The sequence below is a fragment of the Phyllostomus discolor genome, chromosome 10 (assembly GCF_004126475.2).
Source record: "Phyllostomus discolor isolate MPI-MPIP mPhyDis1 chromosome 10, mPhyDis1.pri.v3, whole genome shotgun sequence".
Taxonomy (NCBI): Eukaryota; Metazoa; Chordata; class Mammalia; order Chiroptera; family Phyllostomidae; genus Phyllostomus; species Phyllostomus discolor.
In genome coordinates, this window is record NC_040912.2 from 23,790,552 (window position 1) to 23,816,153 (window position 25,602).

Sequence of the window (25,602 nt, forward strand, 5' to 3'; positions counted from 1 at the left end):
CTCTACAATTTACTGGTTTTACAGCTCCCAACAAGTTGCTAAACATCTCTGGGCCTCTGATAACTCATTAGTAAAATAGGCTTGATAATAACTATACGTGGCTATAAGAATAAAACACAAAAATGTAGGTAGGAGATTGCATTCACACATACACACAGCTGCTGTCTCAATGACGTGCTCTAAATCTTGGTGACAGAAAATACTAAATGGAAATAAAGAGTACACTGAAGCCCAATCAAATGGCCAGATCTGAAGTATTACTCATTGTTTTAAAGTAGGAAAGGCTGAAACTGAGTTATCAGATAGAATTCATGCTTGCATGGGTAAGTTAGACACTGGGGCCAAAGCCTGACTTAGCAAGACCAGTCCGTCATTTTTGGTCTCAAAGGTATCTGAAAGGGAGTAAGTAGCCCAAGTGATGCTTTGTGGTGGTTGTTGTTGTTTTGTTTGTTTGCTTTAATCAGTTAACTTTGGACTGAGGGACAATACACCCTAATTCTAAGGTTAACATGACCAAGGGATTCATCTTGTTTAGAGAATGGAACAGGTATATTAAGCAAATATCAACTACTATAAAAACCACCACCTTCTAATACCTATTCTTCTCTTTTCTTCCCTTTAGTGCTAGAACCCTCTGAGTTATTACTGAGTACATGGCTACCCTGCTGGAAACGTTCTGCTTCAGCCTCCCGGCAACCAGATATGGTCATGTGATAACTTCTGGCCAATGAGGTGTATGAAATTTCCAGACCTTGTTCTTGAAAGAAAGCTTAACTCTGAATCTCCTTTTTCCTCCTTCCAACAGGGTGAACCCAGTCAAAGTGGTATTAAACTATCAACGACCATGTGAGAAAAATATAGTAATTTACACATACACAAAATTTTTTAAGAAGAGTGGCACCATTTTACATTTTTGTAAATCAGTTTAATGTCTACACAGTTGACATAAAGAAAGATAGCTTGATTCTCAAAACTGTTTCCATATTCAAAAAATGTTATATTGTTATGTTATGTAATCTCTGGATATCACCCCCACTGCTCAAGAGAGAATTAAGAATAAAAACAGTATTCACCACTTTCATATTGTCATGAAGATAGCTTTAACTTCACAGACCCCTTGAAATAATATTAGGGAGTCTCTAAAACACACTTTTAAAACAACTTATTGCTTAATTTAAAGCTAATAAACTTAGAAGGAAAATTATAGAATTAAAAATAATCGTAAAAAGATAGAAATGCAGCTTATAAAGACAAAGTAATGATTTTATTTAGAGAGTAATAGCAAGATTATTACCCAAATACAATGTCCAATTCTCATATAAAACATGCTGACATTTTAACGCTTTAAGACACTTCAGATTATGTTTCATTTCATCCATCAGATCTCACTACCAAATTTTAACATGTTTTTCAAATGTCTGACTTGCTTTAAGACTGAGAAAACCACCCTGGCTGCTGTGGTTCAGTGGCTTGAGTGCTGGCCTGCAAACCCTTTGGTCATGGGGTTTGATTCCCAGTCAGGGCACATGCCTGGGTTGTAGGCCAGGTCTCCAGTGGCAGTCATGTGAGAGGAAATCACACACTGCTGTCTCTCTCCCTCTCTTTCTCCCTCCCTTCCCCTCTCTCTAAAAATAAAATCTTAAAAAAAAAAAAAAGACTGAGAAAACCTCACATGTATTGTTTACTCTTGAAGTTTTAGACCAGCGATCTAGGCAAAGACTTTAAGAATAAACTTGTAAGTTTAACTGACGAGGCACACCTGTTGCAGGATGTAACTGCGTCATGAGAAGTCTCATGATACATGTTCATCAACTACGGGTTTAAATAAACCTACCTCCTCTGCTGCTGCCTCTGAAAGCAGACCTTCCTTCTGGGCACAGGTCACGTGGAAATAAGCTCTGCACATCCCTGCATCACAGCTAATGCAAACTCCGGTTCTAGCAAAACGAGGGTCTTCACAGAAGCTGCACTCCTACAATGGAGTAACAGGGAAGTGCTCAGTGTATAGATATATCTCCAGGGCGAAGATAGCATTCTCAAATGAAGCATTCACAAAATGCACACAGTGAATCAATAGTAGTATATTAATGCAAACAATAACTCTGGGCAAGCCAAGAGTTTACATGAAAAAAGTAATTCTATATGTGGTTCAAACAAACCAAGTTTCACTGACATAATGATAATATTATTTGAGGGTTTGTCATATATTAGGCACTATTCTAAGCACTTTATATATATTAATATCATTTGATAATATTTCACACGGATACGTGAATGAGATACTATAAGTATTCCCATTGTATACATGAGAAATTTGAGGTGAAGAGAAGTTAATAAATCTGCTCAAAATAACACAAGAAATAATTGGGAACCAGTCTTCCAACCAGGATAATCTTACTTTACAGTCCATGCTTTTAACCATTAAGCTACACTGATTGGAACAATATAATACTACTTGGAAAAATGAATGACAATACACAAAAACTCAAAGGAAATTCACCAAAAGATCTAGGCATTACAACCAAAGAAATCATGCATTTTTAAAATATCTTCAAGAAAATTAAAAGTAAACTTAAAGAAATAATTTGGTGAAATCAGTAGTGATACCTGATATAGACAATTATTTATATTATTTCTGTATATAAGAGGGAAAACTGTAAAACTGAAAGTATAAACTGCTGAAATTATCCCAAATTCCCTCCAAATCTATTTTTTGTCCTTTTAACTCTCTTAACTACACAGAGGAAAAAAATATAGTCTCAAAATATATACTGCTTTGGTATAGGAGTCTTCATAAAAGAAAAACTTGCTAAATTATGGACGACTGCCAATAGATAATTAAGGAAGTTCTATTTAGTAAATGTTTTCTAAGTAAATTAAGTATGAGGGAAACACATAAAGGGGGGAAGTTTCAGTCGGCACTAGAAACACTGTTAAAATACAGTTAGTGTCTCCCTAGTGGGGAGACGTCACCAGACAGACACATCAGCAGTGAGTGAAAACAGCGGGAGCAGGACTTTGGGTGCTGATGTGAAAACACTCCCAATTCCTGATACTCTACCCCCTACTTAAGGGTCTTTTCCCAATAATAGTAGAAGGCATGTGCTATGAAATGCCAGCAAGTAGTAATGTAAACATGACACCAAAAAAAGAGAGAGAGAGAATAGAGAGAGAGGGCAGGAAAGAAAAAGATTAAATTATTTAAAGGATGTCAATACTATGAACAGAACCAAACTGTTGCAAATAGTTCCCTGTGTAATTTAATATAATGTGATACAAGTGAGCAAGGGATTTCAGAGTGAATACAAAGAAAACTTTCCTGACAAAAAACCTCCTGACTTACAAGAGTGTAGAAAAACCTATGAGAGAAAACAGAATATTCCTTAATTGCCTGAATCACTTCAGATGCTTAGAGAGCTCAGCAACTGGGAAAAACAGGGGAGAAGCGGTCAAGGTCAGGAAATGGGTGGACAATGTGGCCCAGAAGAGCTGCCCCTGTTTTAATTCACAGCACTGTGCTTGATTTTGCAGTTCAGGTAAAGAATACATACTTCTCTACTCCTTTTCCTAGTAATACTTCAAAATAAAAGCAAGTAATAATGAAAAAAATCAGCTAACAATTGGACATTTAATGACTCCTCAATCCACAGGTTACTGCTGGCTTCTGTTATACAAAGTAATATTTAGTTACTGTTTTTTTCTAGATTTATATTTATGATAATAATATATGCCTCTTAAAAAATGACTTAAGCTAGTCCCTTCTAGCCCTGTGCTTGTAGATTATGAAGCTACTATCAAAATGCAGTTACTTCTACTTCCAATAATGGTGAACTAGGTAATCTGTATTAATGTGGCTCAACTAGAAAATGTGGACAACTTTTTTTTTTTAACTACAGCTTAAAGGCATTTGAGAGGTAACAAGACAGTGTAGAATTACCTGAGGACCAGGAAAATAAATTCAGTGCCTGGTCCTGCTTTTTTCCCTGGGGGGGTTTAGTTAATTCTGGAGGGGGAAGCTACAGATAGTTAAACAAAAATTATCCAAACTACAGCACAGACTTACTCGAGTGCAGAAGGGCAAGGGGGGGAGGCAGGGGGGTGGTTAGAGCCCAAGGAAGACACCCTGAATATAATTTCAGAAACTGTCAAATTTCTAAGTTTTCAATGTCAAAATTTTCCAACAATCTAGAAACTCTCCACTTCATCTTTAACATGTTTCTGATACTGTACAAGAGTCTTTCTTCCCAATTTCCCAAGAAGCAGTAATGAAAAGAGAACATATTAGTACCCAGTTAGTTCTAGTATTCCAGGATGTTTGTAGTAATTGTACACCTGAGTTTAAATTAATAAGTGGGTGTTTTTAGCATTTATAATCCTAAAGATCAGTCAATAAAAATTAATCTATAAACAATCAAGGCTGAGAATCATTTACTCAGCAGGTTATGTAGTCATAGTGATAAAACCGGTCCTTGAAACCTAAGTAATGTAAGTGCTTCCAGTACTCTTTGTCACAATTTTGACAAATTCCACTTCAAAAGTAAAGTCAGAAAATAGGTTTTCACTTGATCCAACCAGTTAAAAACAAAGATTTGTTCTGAGAACTCAGTATATACCAGGCAGTGTGTTAAATGCTAGGGAAATAGCAGTAGTGCCAATTACCATTTTACCACCACAGGTTATTATAAATTGAAAACACATGGGAGAATTTATACATTTTTGACTTTCTGAGAAAATTACTATAAATGATAAAGTGACTTAATGCTCACTACTAAACAAATAGCATTATTAGTAACAATCATCTCTGTAGTCAACAATAGTAGTAAAAAGCCGTGCAAATTAAGAAATAAAAGCTTTTCCAGGCAATCAAAAACACTTTGTCTCACCTTGGCACCATACTTGGAGTAGTTCATTTCAGTTAGTGTTACTGGTCGTAATTTGTCGATATCTCCAAATGCCACTCCAGGAACGTACAGGGCACAAACAATGTGAACCCATCTGCAAGGAGAGAACATAAACATTTGCCATCAAATCCTTTTATAAAATGTCCACATGGAAAACAGACATAAAATGTATACTATCTCAAGTAACTACTGAAAGAGTTCTGTGGTCAGATTTCAAAATTTCAGACATACAACTGAAGAATATGGAACACGTATAGAATATCTTTTATTTACAGAAAAAGAGACAACAAGCACTACTTTTCCAGCTGCTTAGCCAAAGCTAAGAGCTAACAGCTATAATTTTCTCTTACTTACTACACTTTGTACTTATCTGTTATTCTTAAATGTTTGCACAAAACCATCACTCACATGAAAGAAAACATCCTTTTCATAGGTAAGAAAAAGTATTCATATTCATTATTTTAAGCTTTGAGAATTAAAGGTCTTAATTTAATACTGTGAAGTTACTCTGTAGTAATTGGGTAAAATAGCTCCTGTTACATTTTTTTCTAAAAGCTGTTGGATAATACTTAAGGACATATTTTAAAAGAATATTGGATATGCACCTTGACTTTCTTCCCCGGTTACAACTGATCGCTAGAAAACTGCACAGAACAGTTATAATAATACAAGGAAGTCATATTTCATTCACGCATCTCTTCCCCATACAACCTACACCCTACATACAAATTTGTTAAGGTCTGAATGATGCTGCGACACTAAACAAAGAATGCTCAAAGTCTCAGCACACTCAGAGTGACAAATGGAAGTTGATTCTAATTCTTTCTTTTTTTTTCAGTGCTCTGAACCTTCTTTAATATATTAGGCTCCATTTCTGTTTGCTCTCAACCAAACAAAATACGGATCACTGGATTTTGAAATTTAAACAGATCTATATCCCTTCTGTATGAAAGGGTAAAAATGAGATGGCAAATCTCTCTTACCTTGTGAATATATTAACAATTTCTGCTTTATCACAGCCTAACAGGCTGTGATTGCTACATAGTTCTGTTTTGTGATACACTAAGAGTTTTAAAGAAGTAAGACTAAGAATCATTTTATAAAGGTTCTAGGTAAAATAGTTACAAATCTTTTTAAATTATCTTTTTATTGGAAGAAAATCCAAGGTTTTGAGATTTTTTCTTGATAGAATGTTTTAATCCAGCCTCCCAAATGCATCCCGTGGAGTTCAATATAAAGATACACATCTTCAACAAGCAGCTTTCTCAATTTAATTTGCTCAGTTTTTTCATGCTCCACTGGTGTATTAAGTGCCGCTGCACTCTGCAGGAGTTTATCTTTGATAAACTCAACAGCTGGCTGCTTGCTTCATACTGACCTTCTTAATATGTTTTAGTACAAGTCACACAAAGTACTATAGATTTAAACTGCCATTTCAGTAGGACTGGCACACAAGTGTATCATTTTCCCCAACCACTCATGAGAAGATGCCAACATTAGTCTTTATTAAAGTGCATTCAAAAAGCTGAGACAATGTCGGTCCTTATTAATACCTGTTGTAAATAGCATTTAGTTCATTTGTTTAGCTGCACATACTTTAGAACTTTGTAATTAAGGCAAATCAAGAATTCAAAAAGCAATAATCTTCCTTGTTACTTTACCATCCACTTTGCTTGGAGCTATGATGACAGATGTTGATTGGGGAAAGGAGCAGAAAACAAGCATCACATAAAACCACCGAAAAACAAAGAGTCAGAATTGTTATTCTAGTATAGAAACTATTAATAGATTCTTTTAAATTCACATATTTTAATAAAGCAAACTAAGGATAAAGATACTTCTCAAAAGACTCATTTCAGAATAGGAACAACATTAATCAATCAAATTTGATTCTCGAATGCCTTGAATTTGTAGTGCCTTTACAACATATAAAGCAAATTCACTTCCAGTATGTTATTTTCAGTTTCTCATTTATTCATTCAATGATCACTTACTAAGTTTAAGTTTCTACTGGGAACAGGGCACCACACAGGCAGGTTGGAGGTCTAATAATGAATGCGAGTGCTTCCAGCATTGCCTAATGTGCTATTTCTAGATATTGGAGTTTGTCTGATATTGCCAATAATCAGGTTTATTAAATCACTTAGGACAGGGTAACATACTCTAAGAAATGAAATAAAAACTTAATGACAAGAATATACTGATGGCTTTCTCACATTCAAGAACATCATTTTATATGTAGAACTGGTGGCTACCATCAGAAACAAGGAAATAAATATCATTAGCCCATGTAATAGAGTTCAATTTCAAAACTTTTTTCCTTTCCATTCAATGGTCTTTCTCTTTCCCTGTTTTCCATGTGAACCTAGAATACTAAATTTCTTGTCAAATCTTCTTGTTTTCTGGGAGGTTTTTTGCCTTGAATCAAGCTAGTATTATATCCCTCAAATTTTATCAAGACCTGTAATTTCCACTAGCATATAGATGAGTGTGTATATAAACATAAATAAATTGTTCAAATAGTACAAAAGAACTTTTGCCAGACTGAGCAATTAAGGGAGATGTGTATGTGTGTATATTATATAATATATATATAGTATAATACAATACACACACACACACACACACACACACACACAAGGTCCACAGGAGTCAATACAAATCTCTCTCAGTAAATCTAAGTGGCTAAAGAGGCTCCCTTTCCTGCATTCTGAAGCAGCTTTACAAGTTGCTTTGTCAGTTGTGATAACATGAAGAGACAGCTACTTTAAAGTTTTCAATAAAATTTTCAAATTGTTAGTAAAAAAGAAAAAACAACAACAACAAAAAACAACCTCCTCCCAGAAAGGAAGGTCTGTGAAGCTCTGTGTTTTCCAAAGTTGACTTATTTATTCACCACAATTTACCACCATAAACTTCAACTCTCAGAACTAATGAGTTACCAGAAAGAATTTACGCAGCTGGTGCTTTACGATTACCTTAAATAAGTAGAATACTATTTTTAATAAGAAAGCTCTAGCCCTGGCTGGTGTGGCTCAGTGAATTGAGGACCAGTCTGCGAACCAAAGCTGGTTCGATTCCTAGTCAGGGCACTTGCCTGGGTTGCAGGCCAGGTCCCCAGTTGGGGGCGTGGAGAGCAACCGAAAGATATCTCTCTCACACATCTATGTTTCTCTCCCTCTCTTTCTCCCTCCCCTCTCCTCTCTCTAAAAATAAATAAATAAAATCTTAAAAAAGAAAGCACTAGTAGTAGCAGTGGTAGCAGCAGCAACTGAACTAAGGAAACATTCAATGAGCACCATTATGTGCCAGATACTGTATAATTATTTTATAAGAATCATCTCATTTAATCTTCTCAAAAGGGCTAAGGAAACTTTGGCATAAAGAGGTTAAATCAATTGACTTAAAATCAAAGTTACTAAGAAATCTAAATATAGGTAGTCCATCTTGAAAGCCAACACTTGAAATGCTACATTAAACTCCCTAATTCCAGGCTAAAGTCAGTCCAACATAAAATAATGCCTCTGTCTATGGTATAGACCACAGATTCATATCAAGCGTACAATTGTTTGTTATATTTTTGGGGGGGGAGATCAGAAATGAGGAAGAAGAGGTAAGAAGTTTAGCTAATTTTTTCTTGAAATCCACACACAGGGCTCTCTAAGAGTTCATGGCAGAGCATACCCCAACAATATTAGACAGCAACATTTCTCAAGGGCCTATGTACCAATTGAGGCAAAAATGAGAAAAGGAAGAAAAATATTTTTTTACCTTACTAAAGTAACACTTATTAAATTTTAAATCCTATCCTTTATTTTGGAACAGAATGCATCCTATCCTTTCCAGTGCTAAAATATGAGAAATGATGGTGATAATTTGTATAGGTTCTGTTCTTGTTATAAACATGTTTGATAAAAAATACTAAAATATCTTTATGTTGCAAAATAAAATACTGAGCACCACCCGTATAAGGAGGAGTGAGAGTGGAGGCGGTGTGGGTGGTAATCCACAAGGTACAAAATGTTAGGAACTACTCCTACATTTCCGCCATCCATCCCAGATTGTAGTCTCCTAAGAAAAAACAGGAAAGACATCACACTATTCTGGTAACAACTGCTTAGATGTGATAATAAAGATAAGTGTGAATACAATAGTGAAAGAACACAGGTGTTTGTGCCAGTTGACAATTTACTGCCTCTCAGCTCCAAATCTGTATCTGCGCTGCAGTAATGCATAGAAGCCCTACAACAAGCATTCCTGCTTTACAGTGAGCATGACGTTAAGCTTCCTCAGAGTGGTGGAGGACACTGCAGGAGGACAGGGCTTCTCAGCAAGGACAGAGGACGAGAAGAGGACATCTGCCAGAGCCCTGCCCCAACCACATGCATCGTCCTCCAACGACCTTGCAGGCCCAGCCTGGAGATCCCTTTTCTGAGGCCTTCACAACACAGACACCACAGGTAGGGACCTGACTCCCTGTGCAACCTGTGCACAGCCATCTGTACTTGCCAAGAACCACAGGGCAGATCTGGCCAAGGCACCAAACTTCCCTGCCGTTTGGTAGGCTACAACTACACCTTCTCCAACAAGGTCTGAGCCCCCGCCTGGGAGCAGGCGTTATCCTTCTAATCTTTTGTAGTTCTTTTATATCTCATAGTTACTTTTTATCAGAGCTTAATAATTCTTTAAATTAAACTTCCCCTTTTAATTCACTATATGGGTTCTGTCCCCTAATATATTCTTGGAGTCAAAAAGATACAGGTTCAGCTCTGGCTGGGAAGCTCTCACTTGCTTAGAGCGTCATCTCACCACACCAAGGTTACGGGTTGATCCCCAGTCAGGGCACATACAAGAATCAACCAATGAATGCATAAATAAGTGGAACAACAAATCGATGTGTGTGTGTGTCTCTCTCCACCTGCCTTCCTCTCTTTCTCTAAATTCGATCAAATCAAATCAACCAATAAAGGTATGGGTTCAAACTTGATTGTTCACTAGCTTGTGGTTTTGAGAAAATTGAAATTAGTTAAACAATCTGAGCCTTAGTTAGGTACTACACCTATAAAATTAGGAACTTCATAACCTGTATCACTACAGGGCTAATATTAGGATTAATTAGGATACTGGGTATACAGACCAATGTAAGTATTTAACAAATGGTCTTCCCTCCTTGCCACTCTGATTTTTAGCATTTACTCTCTGCCAAGAAGATACAAAAAGCATCAAAGGAAAGGGTGTAACTCAGAAAATCAGAGTAAAAGACAGAGTCAAAAGCAGACACATTATAAAGCAGGCATATTAACCCAACAGAATTATGACATCGACCTTCCAGCATCTGTCTCCTTGAAAATTCCATCCTGATTAGGACACAGTTCACAGCTAGGGGAAACACCACATTTACATGCATCACAAAACCAAGGTTCAGTGGAGTTTTCAGAAGCTGAACTCATAATAGAGTCACTCTCTCCATCAACTCCATAGCAACCTAAAAAACAAGAAAAAAAAGTATGATTAAATAATTTATTTTTTAAATTTAAATTTATAAAATCACAAAAGGAAAAAGGAAACAGAAGAGAAAAATTCTAAAAAAAATGTTTATAATAATAATATGAATGTCAAAACACAAAGATAAAATCTTTTTATAAAAAACACTTCTTACCTACCATAAAATATGCAATAAAATAAATGACTTTTTAAAATAGTTTTAGACCTACTGAAAAATCACTAGAGGATGGGAAAAATTTACAGTTCTTTAAAACTTTTTTTAATTTAAAAAATATTTAAATATGAGTTTTCACTAAAAAAAAATCACACTGAGTCTAGGAACTATTGATTTGTAAAAATTTGTTTAGCTTTCTTTGCAGAACAAACATACAAACAAAAAAGTCTCTCACCTAATTTTGGAAGTGGCAGATTAGAATGCAAACTCATACAACCATAACTGCAAAGTAAACATTAGTCAAAGGAAAAGAAGGGCAATACAACATTTGAACCGTTCAGACTAGAGTCAGACAAACTGAGTTCCATTCAAAAATGAGCCAACTAGCTATGAGGTGTTTTTTTAAAAAAACATTTATAATTCAATCTTCTGTAAAAGTGTACCCATAACTGAAGTGAATGGAAACATTCCTCTTCTCATTCACTAATAACCTGTATTCTGATAGGAATTAGTTAATGTGATGAAAATGTTTAAAGATAACTAACTCATGAACATACCAAATAAACATTACTTAGTGTTGTTCTTTATCTTTTAGAGTAGGGCATGTTATTCTTCAACTACCTTCAAATTATCAAAAGCAAAAAGTTTCCTTATCACTCAAATATGCATGTCTGGGATTACAAATAATATTTAAAGTTATTATCTGGGTTTCCAAATCTGTCTAAAATTTGCATAAAATTAAAAGATTTTCCCTGATTTTGAGCTTTAAGAAGGTAGATGGGTGTCAAAGCTGTCAGTCAACAGGAGATTCAGGCAGTGCGTCACGGTTGGCATCCTGGTAAGCTCATTAAAATTCCTAAAATTCAGTTTTGTCCACAAACTAGAGATGATGAGACTCTCAGTATCTGACAAACCAGACTAACTCACTAGAAAGTGACATTGCCTACATTATGATTATTTCTTCCTCAGTACAAAGATACCAAGAAAATGTATTGGCATCAGCAAAATACTGATACTCCTGGAATCCAATAAAGGAAAATTGAAAAACTGAGAGATAATTTCACCCAGACTATAAAAAACTAGGCTGTACTAGTGATGGGTTACAATAAATATCATTTCCCTGGTGGCTAAAATAGTGACTCCTAAATAATTTTATTTTTCCTAAATGGTGCTGGATAGACACCAACTTGATATAATCCAATTTCTCTTCCTCTGTAGAAGAAGACACAGCCCTCATGTTAAAATATCCATCAGAGAATCAATGTATTCCATGCACAGTAGTACAACAGATTACGACTTAATTCTAGTCCAGATGGATGGATGCCCTTGTCATCTTCAGGCCTGGGCATTGTCTCTCCTCTCCTAAGACATACTTATGACCTCTCAAGACATATCGCTTCCCCAGAGAGCCAAACGTGAGCCATCCTGAGACACTTTTCACCAGGTTTACTCTAGCAAAGGAGTCCTGGTGACAAATTCTAAGGGGCACCAAAGTAACCTTCCATAAAATGAAGACATGAGAAAAACCACTATAAGAAAGATATATAAATAATGATCACCTCTCAAAGGCTTTGCCACTTAGGTTAGTTTATATATCCATGTGCATTACATGACTGGAAGGCCATGTGATTTTGTGACATGGCTATGCACCAACCAGACAAAAAGAACCTAAGCTGGAGAGTGCCTCCTCACAACCACTAAAGGTATTTATTAAAGTAAATAAAGAACTACATAAATAAGTAAAACAAATCACTCAGAAAGAAAGAAAAAAACAAGGTACAACTGATAAATAATTTTTAACTAACATTAATTTACCAGGTGTCATTAATAGGTCAAGACTCACGTGTAAGCATTTTATTCATATATTACTACCATTCAATACAGACTATAATTAAAACAACCTCGTAGGCAAGAAACTAAAAGCTGATTTGCAGCTATGATTTACATAAGCTGCCTCAAAAAATCCAATAATCATTGTCATCCTTAAGCTATTCAATGGCTTTATAGTAGTGATAATGTAAAAGTCATATGAAAGAATGCCAAAGAAAAGATTTTAAATAAACTAGACTACAGAGTACAAGATAAGCAAAGTAATCAAAATTCATTAATTTCTTTAACATCATTAAATTGTGTTGGCAATCATCATCTTCATCACTGACAGATCATATAATTAAAAGGGAATATAATTTCCTTCTTGGGAGCAGTTATTATTCATTGTCACCAAAGCAAAATATTGCATTTAAAGAAAAATCATAAAGCAAAAAAACAGTCACCCTGCTTTCTCAAAGGGTTGCACAATAATACAAGGGAAAAGAGTCTATTTTCTTTACAAAATAATGTTCCCTTCAAAGCAAATTCTTTCATTTGTATTCACACAAACAATGAAGCCCCGAAGGGGCTATCCATTTTATTCTTTTCTTTCACCAAAATCAAGGTAAATAACAGTTTACTTTTTTTACAATAAAGCAATATTTCAATTCTATTTTTTTAAGAATATACTACACACAGAGCAAACATTTGCTGGATATTTAATGTCCTAGGAACAAACCTCTGGATTGATTTCTGAGAGCCTCTCCTAGAAAATTTCTACTTGTAAGCTGGAAGACTGGTATCACGCAAGCTCCAAGGACAACCAGCAAGCGGGCATCTACTTCGCCGGAAGCTCTACTGCCCCTGATAGAGAGCCCACACTGTGTGTTCGCCTTTACAAGGTTCTTTCCTTGCTGGCCGCCTGCCATTCTTCCCATCTTTCTTTGACATACCTGTTTGGGTATACTCAGCTGCAGACCAAAGTTACAGCACTTAAAACTCTAATCTATTTTAATTAGTGACTACATACCTTTTTTAATCTTTTATTTTCCTTTCTCCCATACAAAACAGAATTTAGACTACCACTAAATAATTTTTACTCTCTTTTACCTAACTCTAAATAGAATCTGCAAAAAGTGCATCTTCAATATGATTAAGGAAAAGGTTTTTTTTTTAATATGGGTAAATGTAAAATAAAACATTTATATAAAACCCATTTCAGATAGATTAATCATGTTTTCAAATGAGTAAACATAGAAAATGTTTCTATGGCTAATTAGGATCAACCTTTAAGTAACATATGCAAACTACACCCATCATTGCTGAGGAAAAATAGTGTAAAATGTGTTTACAGTTGTTTTGAATTACACAAAGGTATGGATAGTGCAAACGGGTGGAAATTTTCCCCATTCAACTTGTCAGGAGGGACCAAAAGACCTGCAGTCTTCTACCTTCTGGCGATGCATCTGGACAAACTGCATCTCCGAGGCTGAACTGCCTCATCTGCAATATGTACTTAATTATATCTATCCTAATTATCTCTCAGTATAGAAAGGAAAAAATAGGGGCACAAAAGCTGCCATTAAAAAACTCAAAACACTTCTTAGTTATTTAAAATAGTATCCTCTGATTACACTAAACCTCCAATTATAATATCCACTAAAAGGTTTTAAAGTAATGTTATTTATTAGAAAAGGCCGTATACATGATACCTGTCAGAAATATACCCTAAAGCACAAAAGAACCAAAGTGCCTTTTGACTTGTAAGTCCAAATGGTTATCACTTGAACAGACTTTTACTATCCAGTAAACACTCATGCAGATATATTTTTGTATACATTAAGAAATAAAAATGGTGTAAGACTAGACTAATAGCAGAATGAAAAACAAACAAATTGGTGGAAAACATCTCTTAGTAGAAACCTGATCTGATTTAACGCACAGCAACTAAACTTAAGGGTAATTGCTGGCAAGTGCACTACCTAATTCTCTGTCTTGTACTATAACACACACCTGACATTTTTCTTCAGACACGGTGCAATCAGCGTATCATGAAAACTGACATCCCAGTCAGGGGTACCCTAGTATTACAAGTCAGTTACAAGACCTTGTCACAAAGGTGTTTACACTAAGTGACAGTTTGGAACCCTTCAATTTCGAAAAGAAAAGAGATTTATCTACATTTAGATGAGGTGAGTCCTCTGAAAACTAATTAGACAAGCATACATTTAAAAATACATTTGGAGTACTATCTTTTAGCAGAACCTCAACTTTAAAGTCTCCCAATTATAATTATTTAAGGGGTATGTTTAAAAAGGAGGAGGAGAAAAAAGATAAAGGAAATACACCAAAACACTAACTAGGGTTGTCTAGATATGAGGACTATTGGAAATTTTTTTTCTCTCTCTGTTCTCTATTTCCCACAATTTATTTAATGTTCATGTATTATATTATGATGGGCAAATAGTTTCTCTCTAAAATAAAGCATTCAAGTTCATGTTTAACCAGGAGATGTTTAAGCAAAGGTTGCTGGCTGGATTACAATATGGAAACCTGTCATTTAGGCACCTGATTTTCAACAAGCAAATAAACCTTAGTAACACTTGTTTCTTATTATGCTTTAGAAAATTTCCCTTTTTCTCAATTAATTTTACATGAAAATTCATTTAAGAACTTAAAAAGTAGTAAAAAAAATCTACAAATGTGACTATAAAAAAGAACATTCTAGACAGTGAGAAATACCAGAAAGTGAAAAGGTACAGGACAGAGTAGAAAAAACATTTGTAAGGATGGAAAATAATTGTAACACAAAGAGCAGGCAAAGGATAGTCAATGAGAAAAAGACAAGTAAAACCTATTTTAAAATGACAAAGCAAATGTATAGCAAGTAACAAAATAAAATGCAACAGCCTGTTGGAGAAAGTCATCACCATCACCAGTAGACCCAGCAGCTGGACCTGGGCAACTAAAGGCTTCCCACTCCCTCCCCTGTATGTGGAATTATGCACTTCCCTGTGCTACAAGCTGCCCAAGTATACAGACTTGAGATAGAAATATGCTGATGAGATTATCTAGACTTGGCACTGACTGACCCTGTTAAGGCCTCCTGTGTAAGTGACCGACCCCAGCTAAGGCTTGGGTGTAAATCTTTTTTATCCTCATTCGAGGACATCTTTTCATTGCTTCTAGAGGGGGTTGGGGAAAGACAGGGACATCAATGTGAAAGAGAAACATCTACTGGCTGCCTTTTCTCTCACACACGCCAAACTGTCAACCTGGGTATGTGCCCTAACCTAACTAGGAATCAAACCCACAACCCTTTGGTCTATGTATGGTACTCAGCTCCAACAGAGCCATTCTGGCCAGGGCAAGGCTGCTATGTAAACTTTTAAGATTCTTACCAGAGGATGCAGAAAACTACTTGTCTTGTGGCTGCCCACAATAAGTTTCCTAAGTTCCTTTGCTTATTAAACCTGCCACCTACCAACCTGGAGTGATGTGCCTTTTTCTTCAGTGGCTCACATGCAGGCTGGTAATTCCCAAATTTATATCTCTAGTCCCAACGTCTTATTACACCCAGAGAGTCTAAAACCAAACTTATCCTATCTACCTCCAAATCTATTCCTCTCTTGGATCACTGCAACGGTCTCCCTAAACCACCTCCCTAAATCCCACCTTAGACCTAGTAGACTGCTTCAGTCTAGTCTCAACCCAATAGATTGATCCTTCCAAAATACGTCAAATCAGATTAATGCTCTGATCAAAACTCATGCATTTCTTCCTATACCCATCACAGTAAAATCTAAAGTCAGTACTATTAACCACAAGGCTTCACCTGGTTTGTCCCCATCTCTATTCCATCACAAAGCAGCTCACTCATTCGGTTCCAGCCATACCAATCTCGGTGCCATTACACAAACACTCCAAGTATGTTCCTATTCCAAGATCTTTACACTCACTACTCCCTCTTCCTAGAGTGATCTTTCCCCAAATACTCATATGGCTTCTCACTTACATCCTTCAGTCAACTGCTCAAATTATCACCTTATCAGACAGTTTTATCACTTTTTATAAATTCAAACTTCTACCTATCCACTCAACAACCCATCCGCACCCATAGCATTCCCACTAATCTTTGTCCTGGTTTATTTTTCTCCATTGTCCAGATCACCACCTGATATATATTTATTTATTATTTCATTTTTCCATTGCCTGTCTTTCTTACCTAAACATTAAGCTCCATAAAGTCAGCATTTTCTATATTCTATTTATTTTACATGTGTAAAACCTACAGAATGCCTAGTACATGGAAGGTACTCAACAAACATTACTGAAAAAAATAGATGAATGAATAATAGAAAGAGGAGACATTCCCATAGTAAGCCCTAATGACAAGCAAGGGCAATTTCATATGAAGGCAAGAGGATGGCTTAAACAGTACAGGCCCCACAGGTCCGCAGGATCCCACAAGCCCAGCAGACTCTCAAACTAGCTGTGAGGAGTACCGTAACACCGGAAAGGCAGGCAAAGGCAGGGCCATAGAAACGCTGTTTTGTGGAAGCTATGGCCATGATAGAAAAAAATTTAACTGTCCTAGCCGTGTAGCTCACTTGGTTAAAGCGCTGTACCAATACACTAAGGCTGTGAGTTTGATCCCTGGCAGGGCACATAAAAGAATCAATCAATGAATGCATAAATAAGTGAAACAACAGACAGCTCTCTCTCTCTCCCTTCCTCTCTCTAAAATCAATCAATAAAATTTTTTTAAAAGAGGAAAAAGTTACCATATTTGCTGTGTATAATGCACACTTTTTTGCCCCAATTCTTGAGGGAAAAATAAGGATACACATTATACATGGGTAGTACTAATTCCATATCTATATAAATGTTTTTAATTCTTTTATTTATGCTTATGCATTAAAAGTGTAAGTCTAGAAAGCAATAATGATACTTGTATGCAAAATAATACCCTAGAATATGATAATTGGTTTTGTTTCTAAATATAAACAAATAAATAACTGAATTGAAAATTAAAATGAAAGATTTTTTTTCCTGAAAGCTTGGGCCAAAAACCTGAGTGCGCATTACACATGGCTAAATACAGTAACTGATAGGAAAAAATAAAATGTTACTGCAGAGTGACCTTGAAGACATCTCCTCAGCCAAGCGATCAAAGTAACATCACCAGCAACTGGACAAATAAACATTATACATTTTCTAATATGATGCACTGGGAATACAATGAAACTTCTGTGATATTCCTGCCTAAAGCACATAATCTGAATCTGAATCTGATGATAAAAAAACATTTTAAAAACATATTAAGGACATTCTATAAAATAATTGGCCAGTATTCTTAAAAAATACCAATAGCATGAAACACAAAGGCTCAGGATATTTCCTAGATGAAAGGTGACCAAATAGTCAAGACAACTGAATGAAATCAATGATTCTAGATTTTATTTTGCTAGAATTAACATTATTGGGATGATAGGTAAAAAAATGTGAATACAGTGGGTAGATAATAGTATTCTATCAGTGCTAATTTGCTGACTTTGATAATTATGTGGTTACCAGTATATAAGAAAATGCCCTTTTTCTTAAGAAATACATACAGGTATTCAGGGGTACAGGGAGCATTATATCTACAGTTTACTCTCACAGAGGTCAGAAAAAAGTTTTATACAAATGAGTACATAAAACAAGTATAGCAAAATGTTACCATCTGTGATATCTGAGTAAAAAAAATGGGACTTCTTTGTACTACTCTTATAACTTTTCTGTAAGTCAGAAATTACATCAAAATAAAAATTTTAAGTAAAAAATAAAAATGAAAATTATAAGCAAGAAAAATACTTTCAATATGTTACAGTGACTCCTATTTCAGATTTAAAAAATGACCTCTATATATTCTCTTTTCAAGTTCAAAATTTAAAATAACTATGAAAGAAGTGTATAACATCACTAGACTTAAAATGTAACTTTTTAAATACTGTAATACATTCTACTAGACTAACATATTAGACTTTTTCTACATCTAAATTTCATTGAAAAACTAGAAATAAATAATGGCATGAAGAAAAAATATAACACTGACCATCAAAGAAATACTGTGGCTTCCACATAATAAGATTTCTATTTTAATTATTTAAAAACACATTCAGAGTGAGGGGGGATTGTTGAGGGTAAAGAAGTTCAAACCTATGGTAACAGGAGACTAAACTTTGAGTGATGAGCACACAATATACAGATGACATAATGTACACTTGAAGCTTACACAATCATAGTAACCAATATCGCCCCCAAGGATTAAATTAAAAATTGAGAAAACACATTTAAAATTAACATAATCTGAAAAAATAACACCCATCATACTTTAAGGACTCAGTATGTCTTATACCAATTGAAACATCTGCGCACTATTGGTAGGAATGCAGACTTGTACAGCCATTGTGGAATATAATATAGAGTATCCTTTAAAAATTAAAGATGGAACTCCCTTTTGACCCAGCGATTCCACTTCTGAGACTATACCCTAAGAATCCCAAAATACCAATACAAAAAAGTATATGCACCCCTATGTTTATAGCAGTGCTATTTACAATAGCCAAGATCTGTAAACAGCCCTAGTGCCCATCAACAGATGAGTGGATAAAAGAGCTGTGGTACATTTATTTACTACGCAGCAGTAAAAAACAAGAAAACCTGCATTCCACAACAGCATGGATGAACCTGGAGAAAATCACGCTAAATGAATTAAGCGACTCAGCAAAAAGAAAAATACCACATGATCCCACTTATGTGTGGAATCTGATGAACATAAAGTAGCAAACAAGATAGTAACAGAAGGTCGGTACATAGAACATCCTGGCAGCTGCTGAGAAGTGGGGACAGGATGAAAGACGGTGAAGGGATTAGGCAAAGAGTATTTATGCACAGTGCAAGGACAGGGACAACAAGGTGGGGATTGCCTTGGGGAGGGAAGAAGGTAGGGTTGGATGAGGGAGGGGAAGGGGAGAAACGTGGGAACTGTAACAGCGTAAACAATAATAATTTTAAAAAGAAACAGTATAGAAGAGGGAGGGGAAGGGGAGAAACGTGGGAACTGTAACAGCGTAAACAATAATAATTTTAAAAAGAAACAGTATAGAAAAATCTTAGAATAGTACAAATATAAAGGAGTTGATTTTACTTTTATAACACAGTTTTGACCAGCCATTTCTAAAAGGAGAAAAAAAACAAAGCAAAATTACCTTCATGGACTGTAATGCCACAATTGTCACACTGAATTATTTCATCAGCATCTTCACTGTTATCTCCAAGACAAACACAGCAAATCAGAATATGGTCCATTTTTTGAGAACTCCAGTTTTGACTCTTCTCAAGAATCAGCGAGTCCTAATATTAAAATATATCAGAAAAATCACATATTTAAGTTAAAAGGTAATTTTAACAAATAAAATTCTCACTTTAAATGATTTTATGCATTTTCAAAATTATGCTGAATTCTCTGTCTTTTCAGTAATTCAGAGTAGGCTGCATTTGAGAAGTTCGCCTCTTCATCAAGGACCCTGTAAAAGCCCTTTAATTTTTCATTTCTCTGCAAGTCCCACATACCCTCTTCTCTAGGAAGTGACAAAGCAAACACGCATCCAACAACTCTACATCTGCCTTGCCATTGTGAATTATAGTCTAAACTTAAACTAGGGGAGAGGAAAAATTAATCCATAAATAATCATTAATCCTATGCATTGGTTTAAAAGGTATAAAACAATAGGCTCCTACTCTTTGGAAACTTATGATCCTACCTAGAGAAGACAAGACACACATATATTAAACAAGAATAAATCAATTCAAGATAACATATAAGCAACTATGTATGTGATGGCATAGTTACAGACTCTGTAATCCTCAAGTGTGTAGGGGGAATTCAGAAGTTCCAGGGTCATTCACCTACTGGATGACAGATACATGAGCACCTACCTAGGCGAATGTGTATGCGGGTACAGAAAACCATCTAAAAAAGGATCCAGAGTGACTAGTTACTAGAAGTCAGAGCACTCTACTGGGTTTATGTCAAGAAATATCTAGTGTAAACTGGTGATAAAGATACCAGGCTAATTGTAATATAGGAGAAAGAAAGATGTAAAGTATAAAAAGATAAAATTTCAAGAAAGGGAAGAGTTTGGTTCTTTTAATTTAAACCTTCTACATTGTGGATTTAAACTTTAAAGGATAAATTAACAAAATGATGATTCTTGTCATATTTAACAGATTGGTCTTCATATTATATATAAAAAATAGCACTTGAGTCTACATATGTTCATTTAAGAACCTAACCATATTCAGAAATAAAATAAATTAGTTCCATATTATGCACTAAATATATTATTTCATATTATTTTTTATATTTTTACATTCTTTTAAACTAACCAAATTACAAGGTAATAATAGCAATTTATGACATCTGAATGATACCTGGATGTCACAATGACATTTTCAATATATTTGTTTAATACATTTAAACATTCAGTTGATCTGTAAAATAAATCAGAAATGAATGCAAAAGTCAACAAGGAGGTATTACATTTCTCTTGAGAACTCTAGTACTTTAAATTTTATACTTTGCTTCCTTTTATTATAAAAGCAAAGTAGTTAATACATGACAAACAAATAAAGGTAAAAACTTCCTAAAAAGAAAACATGTTTTACAATACTTTGGTACAGTGAGCAAAAAAAAAATCTGCCCAGATTTTCATCTCATTAGCCATGTTTCAATGTAACAGCATTTAGCTTAAGAGTCAAAAGTACTTTGGTTTCATTTTCATCTCTCATTTAATGGCTATTGAACCTTGAAGCTGCAGTTTTCTCATCTGTAAAATGGGATGATAAAAATAATACCTACCTCTTCGGGTGGTTGTGAGAATTAATAATATAATATATGTAAAAATGCTCCTGAGCACTGGCTGGTGTGGCTCGGTAGATTGAGCAGTGGCCTGCTCACTGAAAGGTCACCAGTTCAATTCCTCGTCAAGGCACATGCCTGGGCTGCGGGACAGGTCCCCAGTTGGGGGCACATGAGAGGCAACCAACCAATTAATGTGTCTCTCACATATTGCTGTTTCTCCCTCTCCCTACCCCTCTCTGAAAGTAAATAAATAAAATCTTTTAAAAAATTGTTCCCAAGACACACTAGGTACTCAATAAAGATTTGTTCCCATTCCTCTGTACTTCTTGTAGGGGGGTCAATAGAGAAATATGAGCTGACCATTTATTACACCAGGAATCTTCCTTGGAACCCCAAAATAAAAGTTGTGAGTCTCAATGAACATAGTTACTGTAACTTTTTCACAGACTAGGAAAAAACTTAGTAACCAGAGTTTGATGTCTAAGAGGTATGATATTCATGTTTATGGTCTTTGACAGTATTTCTCTGGTGGAATTACAATAAATCAGCCTTTCAAAAAAAAGGTTTATCCATGTGGAAACACGTACATTTCTAAGGATCAGAAAAACTGACATGAACTGGTAGCTCTAATTCCATTACTTACCAATTCTTCTATTTTGCTCAAAAAAATTTTTAAAAAAAACTGTCTAAGTAGCTAAATTATACCTGTACCAACTTCTATACATATTATCATTTAGAGACAGAGGAAACAAATTTAACAAGTGTCTCTGGCCCTCTGCTCCCCATCATTAGAAACTCTTACTAGAAATGTAATACTACCCAATACAATGGCTGACAAGCTATGCTTCAGTGGGAAGACCTAAATAACACATTCTTTTAAAAAATTATGCTCAAAGTGTCTTCAATAGATCAAACATGGGTTTAAGAATCCTTATAATCAGAGTATAAAAGCCAATTCAGTATCGATTTTTATTAGGATATTTCTAAAGATGTATATTATATACTAAGTTTCTGGAGAAAATAGTTAAGATAACATTTTCACTACAATGTATCAGTTGAAAATAATACTTTTACATAAAAATAGAAATTGGGAAAGTCAGTTTCAAATAGCTCAAGTTTACCAACTAGAATATAACTTTAATGTTATGGAATGACTGAAAGGAATCTATTGGTGATGGTAAGAATAAACGGGATACTACAGTAAATTAATTATAGTAAATAATCTCATTTTTCTCTGGGGACTTAAAATATATACCAAATATTATATTATTGGCCAACAGTTTCATGTCCGAAGGCTCTAAAATATGTTTAATGCTCATTTATGTGTGTATGCCACATAGATGATTATAAATAATGTATATACAGGGTAAATTCTAAGTTAAGTGTGTTTTTAATAGAAGGAAATTCCAGCACACTTCATGTAAAACCAGAATTAAAGAAATCTATTAACCTGCAGAAGAGAAAAAAATTAGTATAGCAATAAGTTGGACCCATAGTTCTTCCTCTGTGTTTTTAGAGAAGGTTAAATTCTTAAGAATCTCAAGTCATTTTTGTACAGTGTTATAAATTGATTTTTTTTGGACTTAAAGAAATGTTTTATTTTGAAATATGTAAAAAGGCAACTGATTAGTAAGAAGCCCTAAACACATCGGCTATTTATAAATTTCAGCCAAATTAGTACATTTTAATTAGCAAATCAGATGACAACTGTCATTTCTCCACAAGGCAAGACACTGATATCCATTTAATATAACTGAGTTTTTATTTTTAAAAAGACTTCCATCTGAAAATTTCTATTGTAATGACTTTTTGTCATATATTAATTCAAAGTTCTAGTTTTAAAGTCCTGAAAAACGAGAACCAGTCTCTGAAAAAACTATACAGCCCTCACCAAAAAATCTACTTCACGAAACTAAAACATAAGATAATCTTAGTGAATCTTAAAGCTTCAAATAAAAGTTTGAAAAGACACATAACCATACTCAGGGGATTGTTCATAATGCGCCAAATTCAAAAATTCCATAATACCATTGACAAAGGCATGTGTCCATATGCAAAAAATGCCCAATTCTAGAACAGTGGTTCTCAAGATATGGTCTGAGAACTCTCCTTTAGGGAGGTCTACAAATTAAAGGCTATTTTCATAATAATAAGGTTATTTGCCTTTTTCACTCTCTATCATGGGTATAAGGTCAAGTTTTTCACAAGCTACATGAAATGGGATGGCATTATTGATCTGACAACTTATGTGCCTCCATATATCTAATTTTTTGAAGTTTCAGAGTTTTAATTTGAAATGGTAAATATTGATATATAGCCTACATAAATAACTGGGAACTCTCAAAACTTTCTTTAAACCTCACTTGAAGATGTTTATTGATTTTGAGAAAGAGATTAAGAGAGAGAAACAGGAACATGGATTGACTGCCTCCAATACATGCCCTAAATGGGGATTAAACCTGCAACCCAGGTATGTGCCATAAACAGGAATAGAACCTGCAACCTTTTTGGTGCATGGGACGATGCTCCAACCAATTGAGCCACCTGGCCAGGACTGGATTCTTAATAATTTTTAAAAGTATAAGACATCCTGAGACCAAAATGTTTGAGGACCCCTGTTTTAGAGTATTTTTAAGGTCTACAGCATAGATAGGTATGTTAAGGACATTAAGAGCCAATAGTTATAAAAGGCCCCTGCTCAAAAAAAATCAAGTTCTCCTAAGAAACTTCAAAATTATGAAAGTTCCTGGGCATCCTTTACATGACATCTAACATCCTTTCCCTACAAAGTACCTGACATAGCAGCCAAGAAAAAAAAACATACCTGTTTATAAACTAAATATAATTCTATTATGTACTGCTAAAGCCACATTTTACCTATCTCTGCTACAAAATAGTATCTGAAAACTTAGAGGAAAAGCAGGGAAATATAATACTTCAAATATAATCAAATATATTCAGCTTGACTAATGGACCCTTGGCAAGGTATAACTACCTAAAATAGGAAGATACAACCATTAGCTCTAGGGCAACTAGGATTACTTTTAGTTCTCTTTTTACAAAGCTAAGATCATATGAACAGGAAATGTGAAAACATAAGACAATAATCTCAATTGATTCATTTTTTAATTTAATGTCTATTTTGTCAAATTGATTAGTTTTTTATTAAAATCTAATATCTGAGTAACATTTAAATAGAACTACAATAAATATTGAAGAATTTCAATACTAGTCTTGGAGGGGAAAACAGTTATCAGGTTTTCAGGTATAATGTTATTCAGGGAAAATTAACTTCCTATAAGCTCTTCAACATTTCTCCATTGGGAAAAGCAAAAGAAAAATTAACATAAATAACAGAAGAGGAATTAATTTAGCTAATTAAGAAGAAAAGGCACTTTTCCAAGAAATGCTCTGGAATCTCAATCCTTTGGGACTGTTAATCTAAATAGATCAAACCCCATTATTTACTAAAGTCTCTTCTGATAGGAAAAACTAAACAGCACATGTGGCCTTTAAATGCATCATAAAAATAGTCTACAACATCTTTAGCAATACATTACGTATTACAGGTTATGAACACATGGATAATGTGCAGACTTTATGTGGCAAATTTCTAAACATATGCAGGTGTTCCCCATACCTTAGCATAAATCTAATCCATACTGGCTCTATCATTAGCCAGCCTACCCTGTGAATGTCAGACTAATAAAAATGAAGTAAGGAAGTGATGCTGCCAAAGGTAAAATTATTCAGTAAATACAGATGTAATACTAAGTGCTATAAAATGAACTAGATACATCCCTAAAAATCAAATATGAACAACTGGACTTTCCATAGTTCTATTTCCATAAACTGGCATTGAGAATATGGAACTGTCTGTGCTATATCACTATAAATACATTATTTTCCAAATGACATTTTCCTTTACCTAAAGATAAGAATTAGGAGAGCAATAGAGGTAAGCAACACTCTTCATGTGAAAGTGGGCCAACTAGAAGTTAAAAAAATGTTTATAATCTAAAATATAAACTGTTGTTTCATCTCTACTAACATATAACCCCTCATAGACTGCTGTATATTATTTAAGAAAATCATCAAATTTTTAAATAAAACTTAGTTAAGATGATCACCACTATATAAAATTTGTAAGCAGAAGAAATGTAAAAAAACAAATAAAGCATAAAAGGAAAATTTTTCTACCAGTTTAACCTATTGCAATGGTATGAAGAAAAAACAAAAATAAGTGCTTGATAAAGTGAAAACGTGAATTTTCATGACTGTAAACATGCTAACAAAATGACAATTAATCATGACTATAAACATGC

General features: G+C 34.6%; 1 protein-coding gene across 9 annotated transcripts in view; it reads right to left on the reverse strand.

The window, feature by feature from the left end:
* PHF14 (PHD finger protein 14) overlaps positions 1-25,602 on the reverse strand; it is a 183,221-nt gene that overhangs the window by 147,324 nt on the left and 10,295 nt on the right. For all 9 annotated transcript variants that reach the window (XR_004899612.1, XM_036010574.1, XM_036010572.1 and 6 more), the window contains exons 4-7: positions 19,623-19,767; positions 10,227-10,386; positions 4,884-4,995; positions 1,835-1,972 (exon numbers count right to left, since the gene is read on the reverse strand). Coding sequence is in view for 8 of the 9 variants with exons in the window: in XM_036010574.1 (XP_035866467.1) it covers positions 1,835-1,972; positions 4,884-4,995; positions 10,227-10,386; positions 19,623-19,767 (555 nt within the window). In the remaining variant the exon portion in view is untranslated. The remainder of the gene's footprint in view (positions 1-1,834; positions 1,973-4,883; positions 4,996-10,226; positions 10,387-19,622; positions 19,768-25,602) is intronic.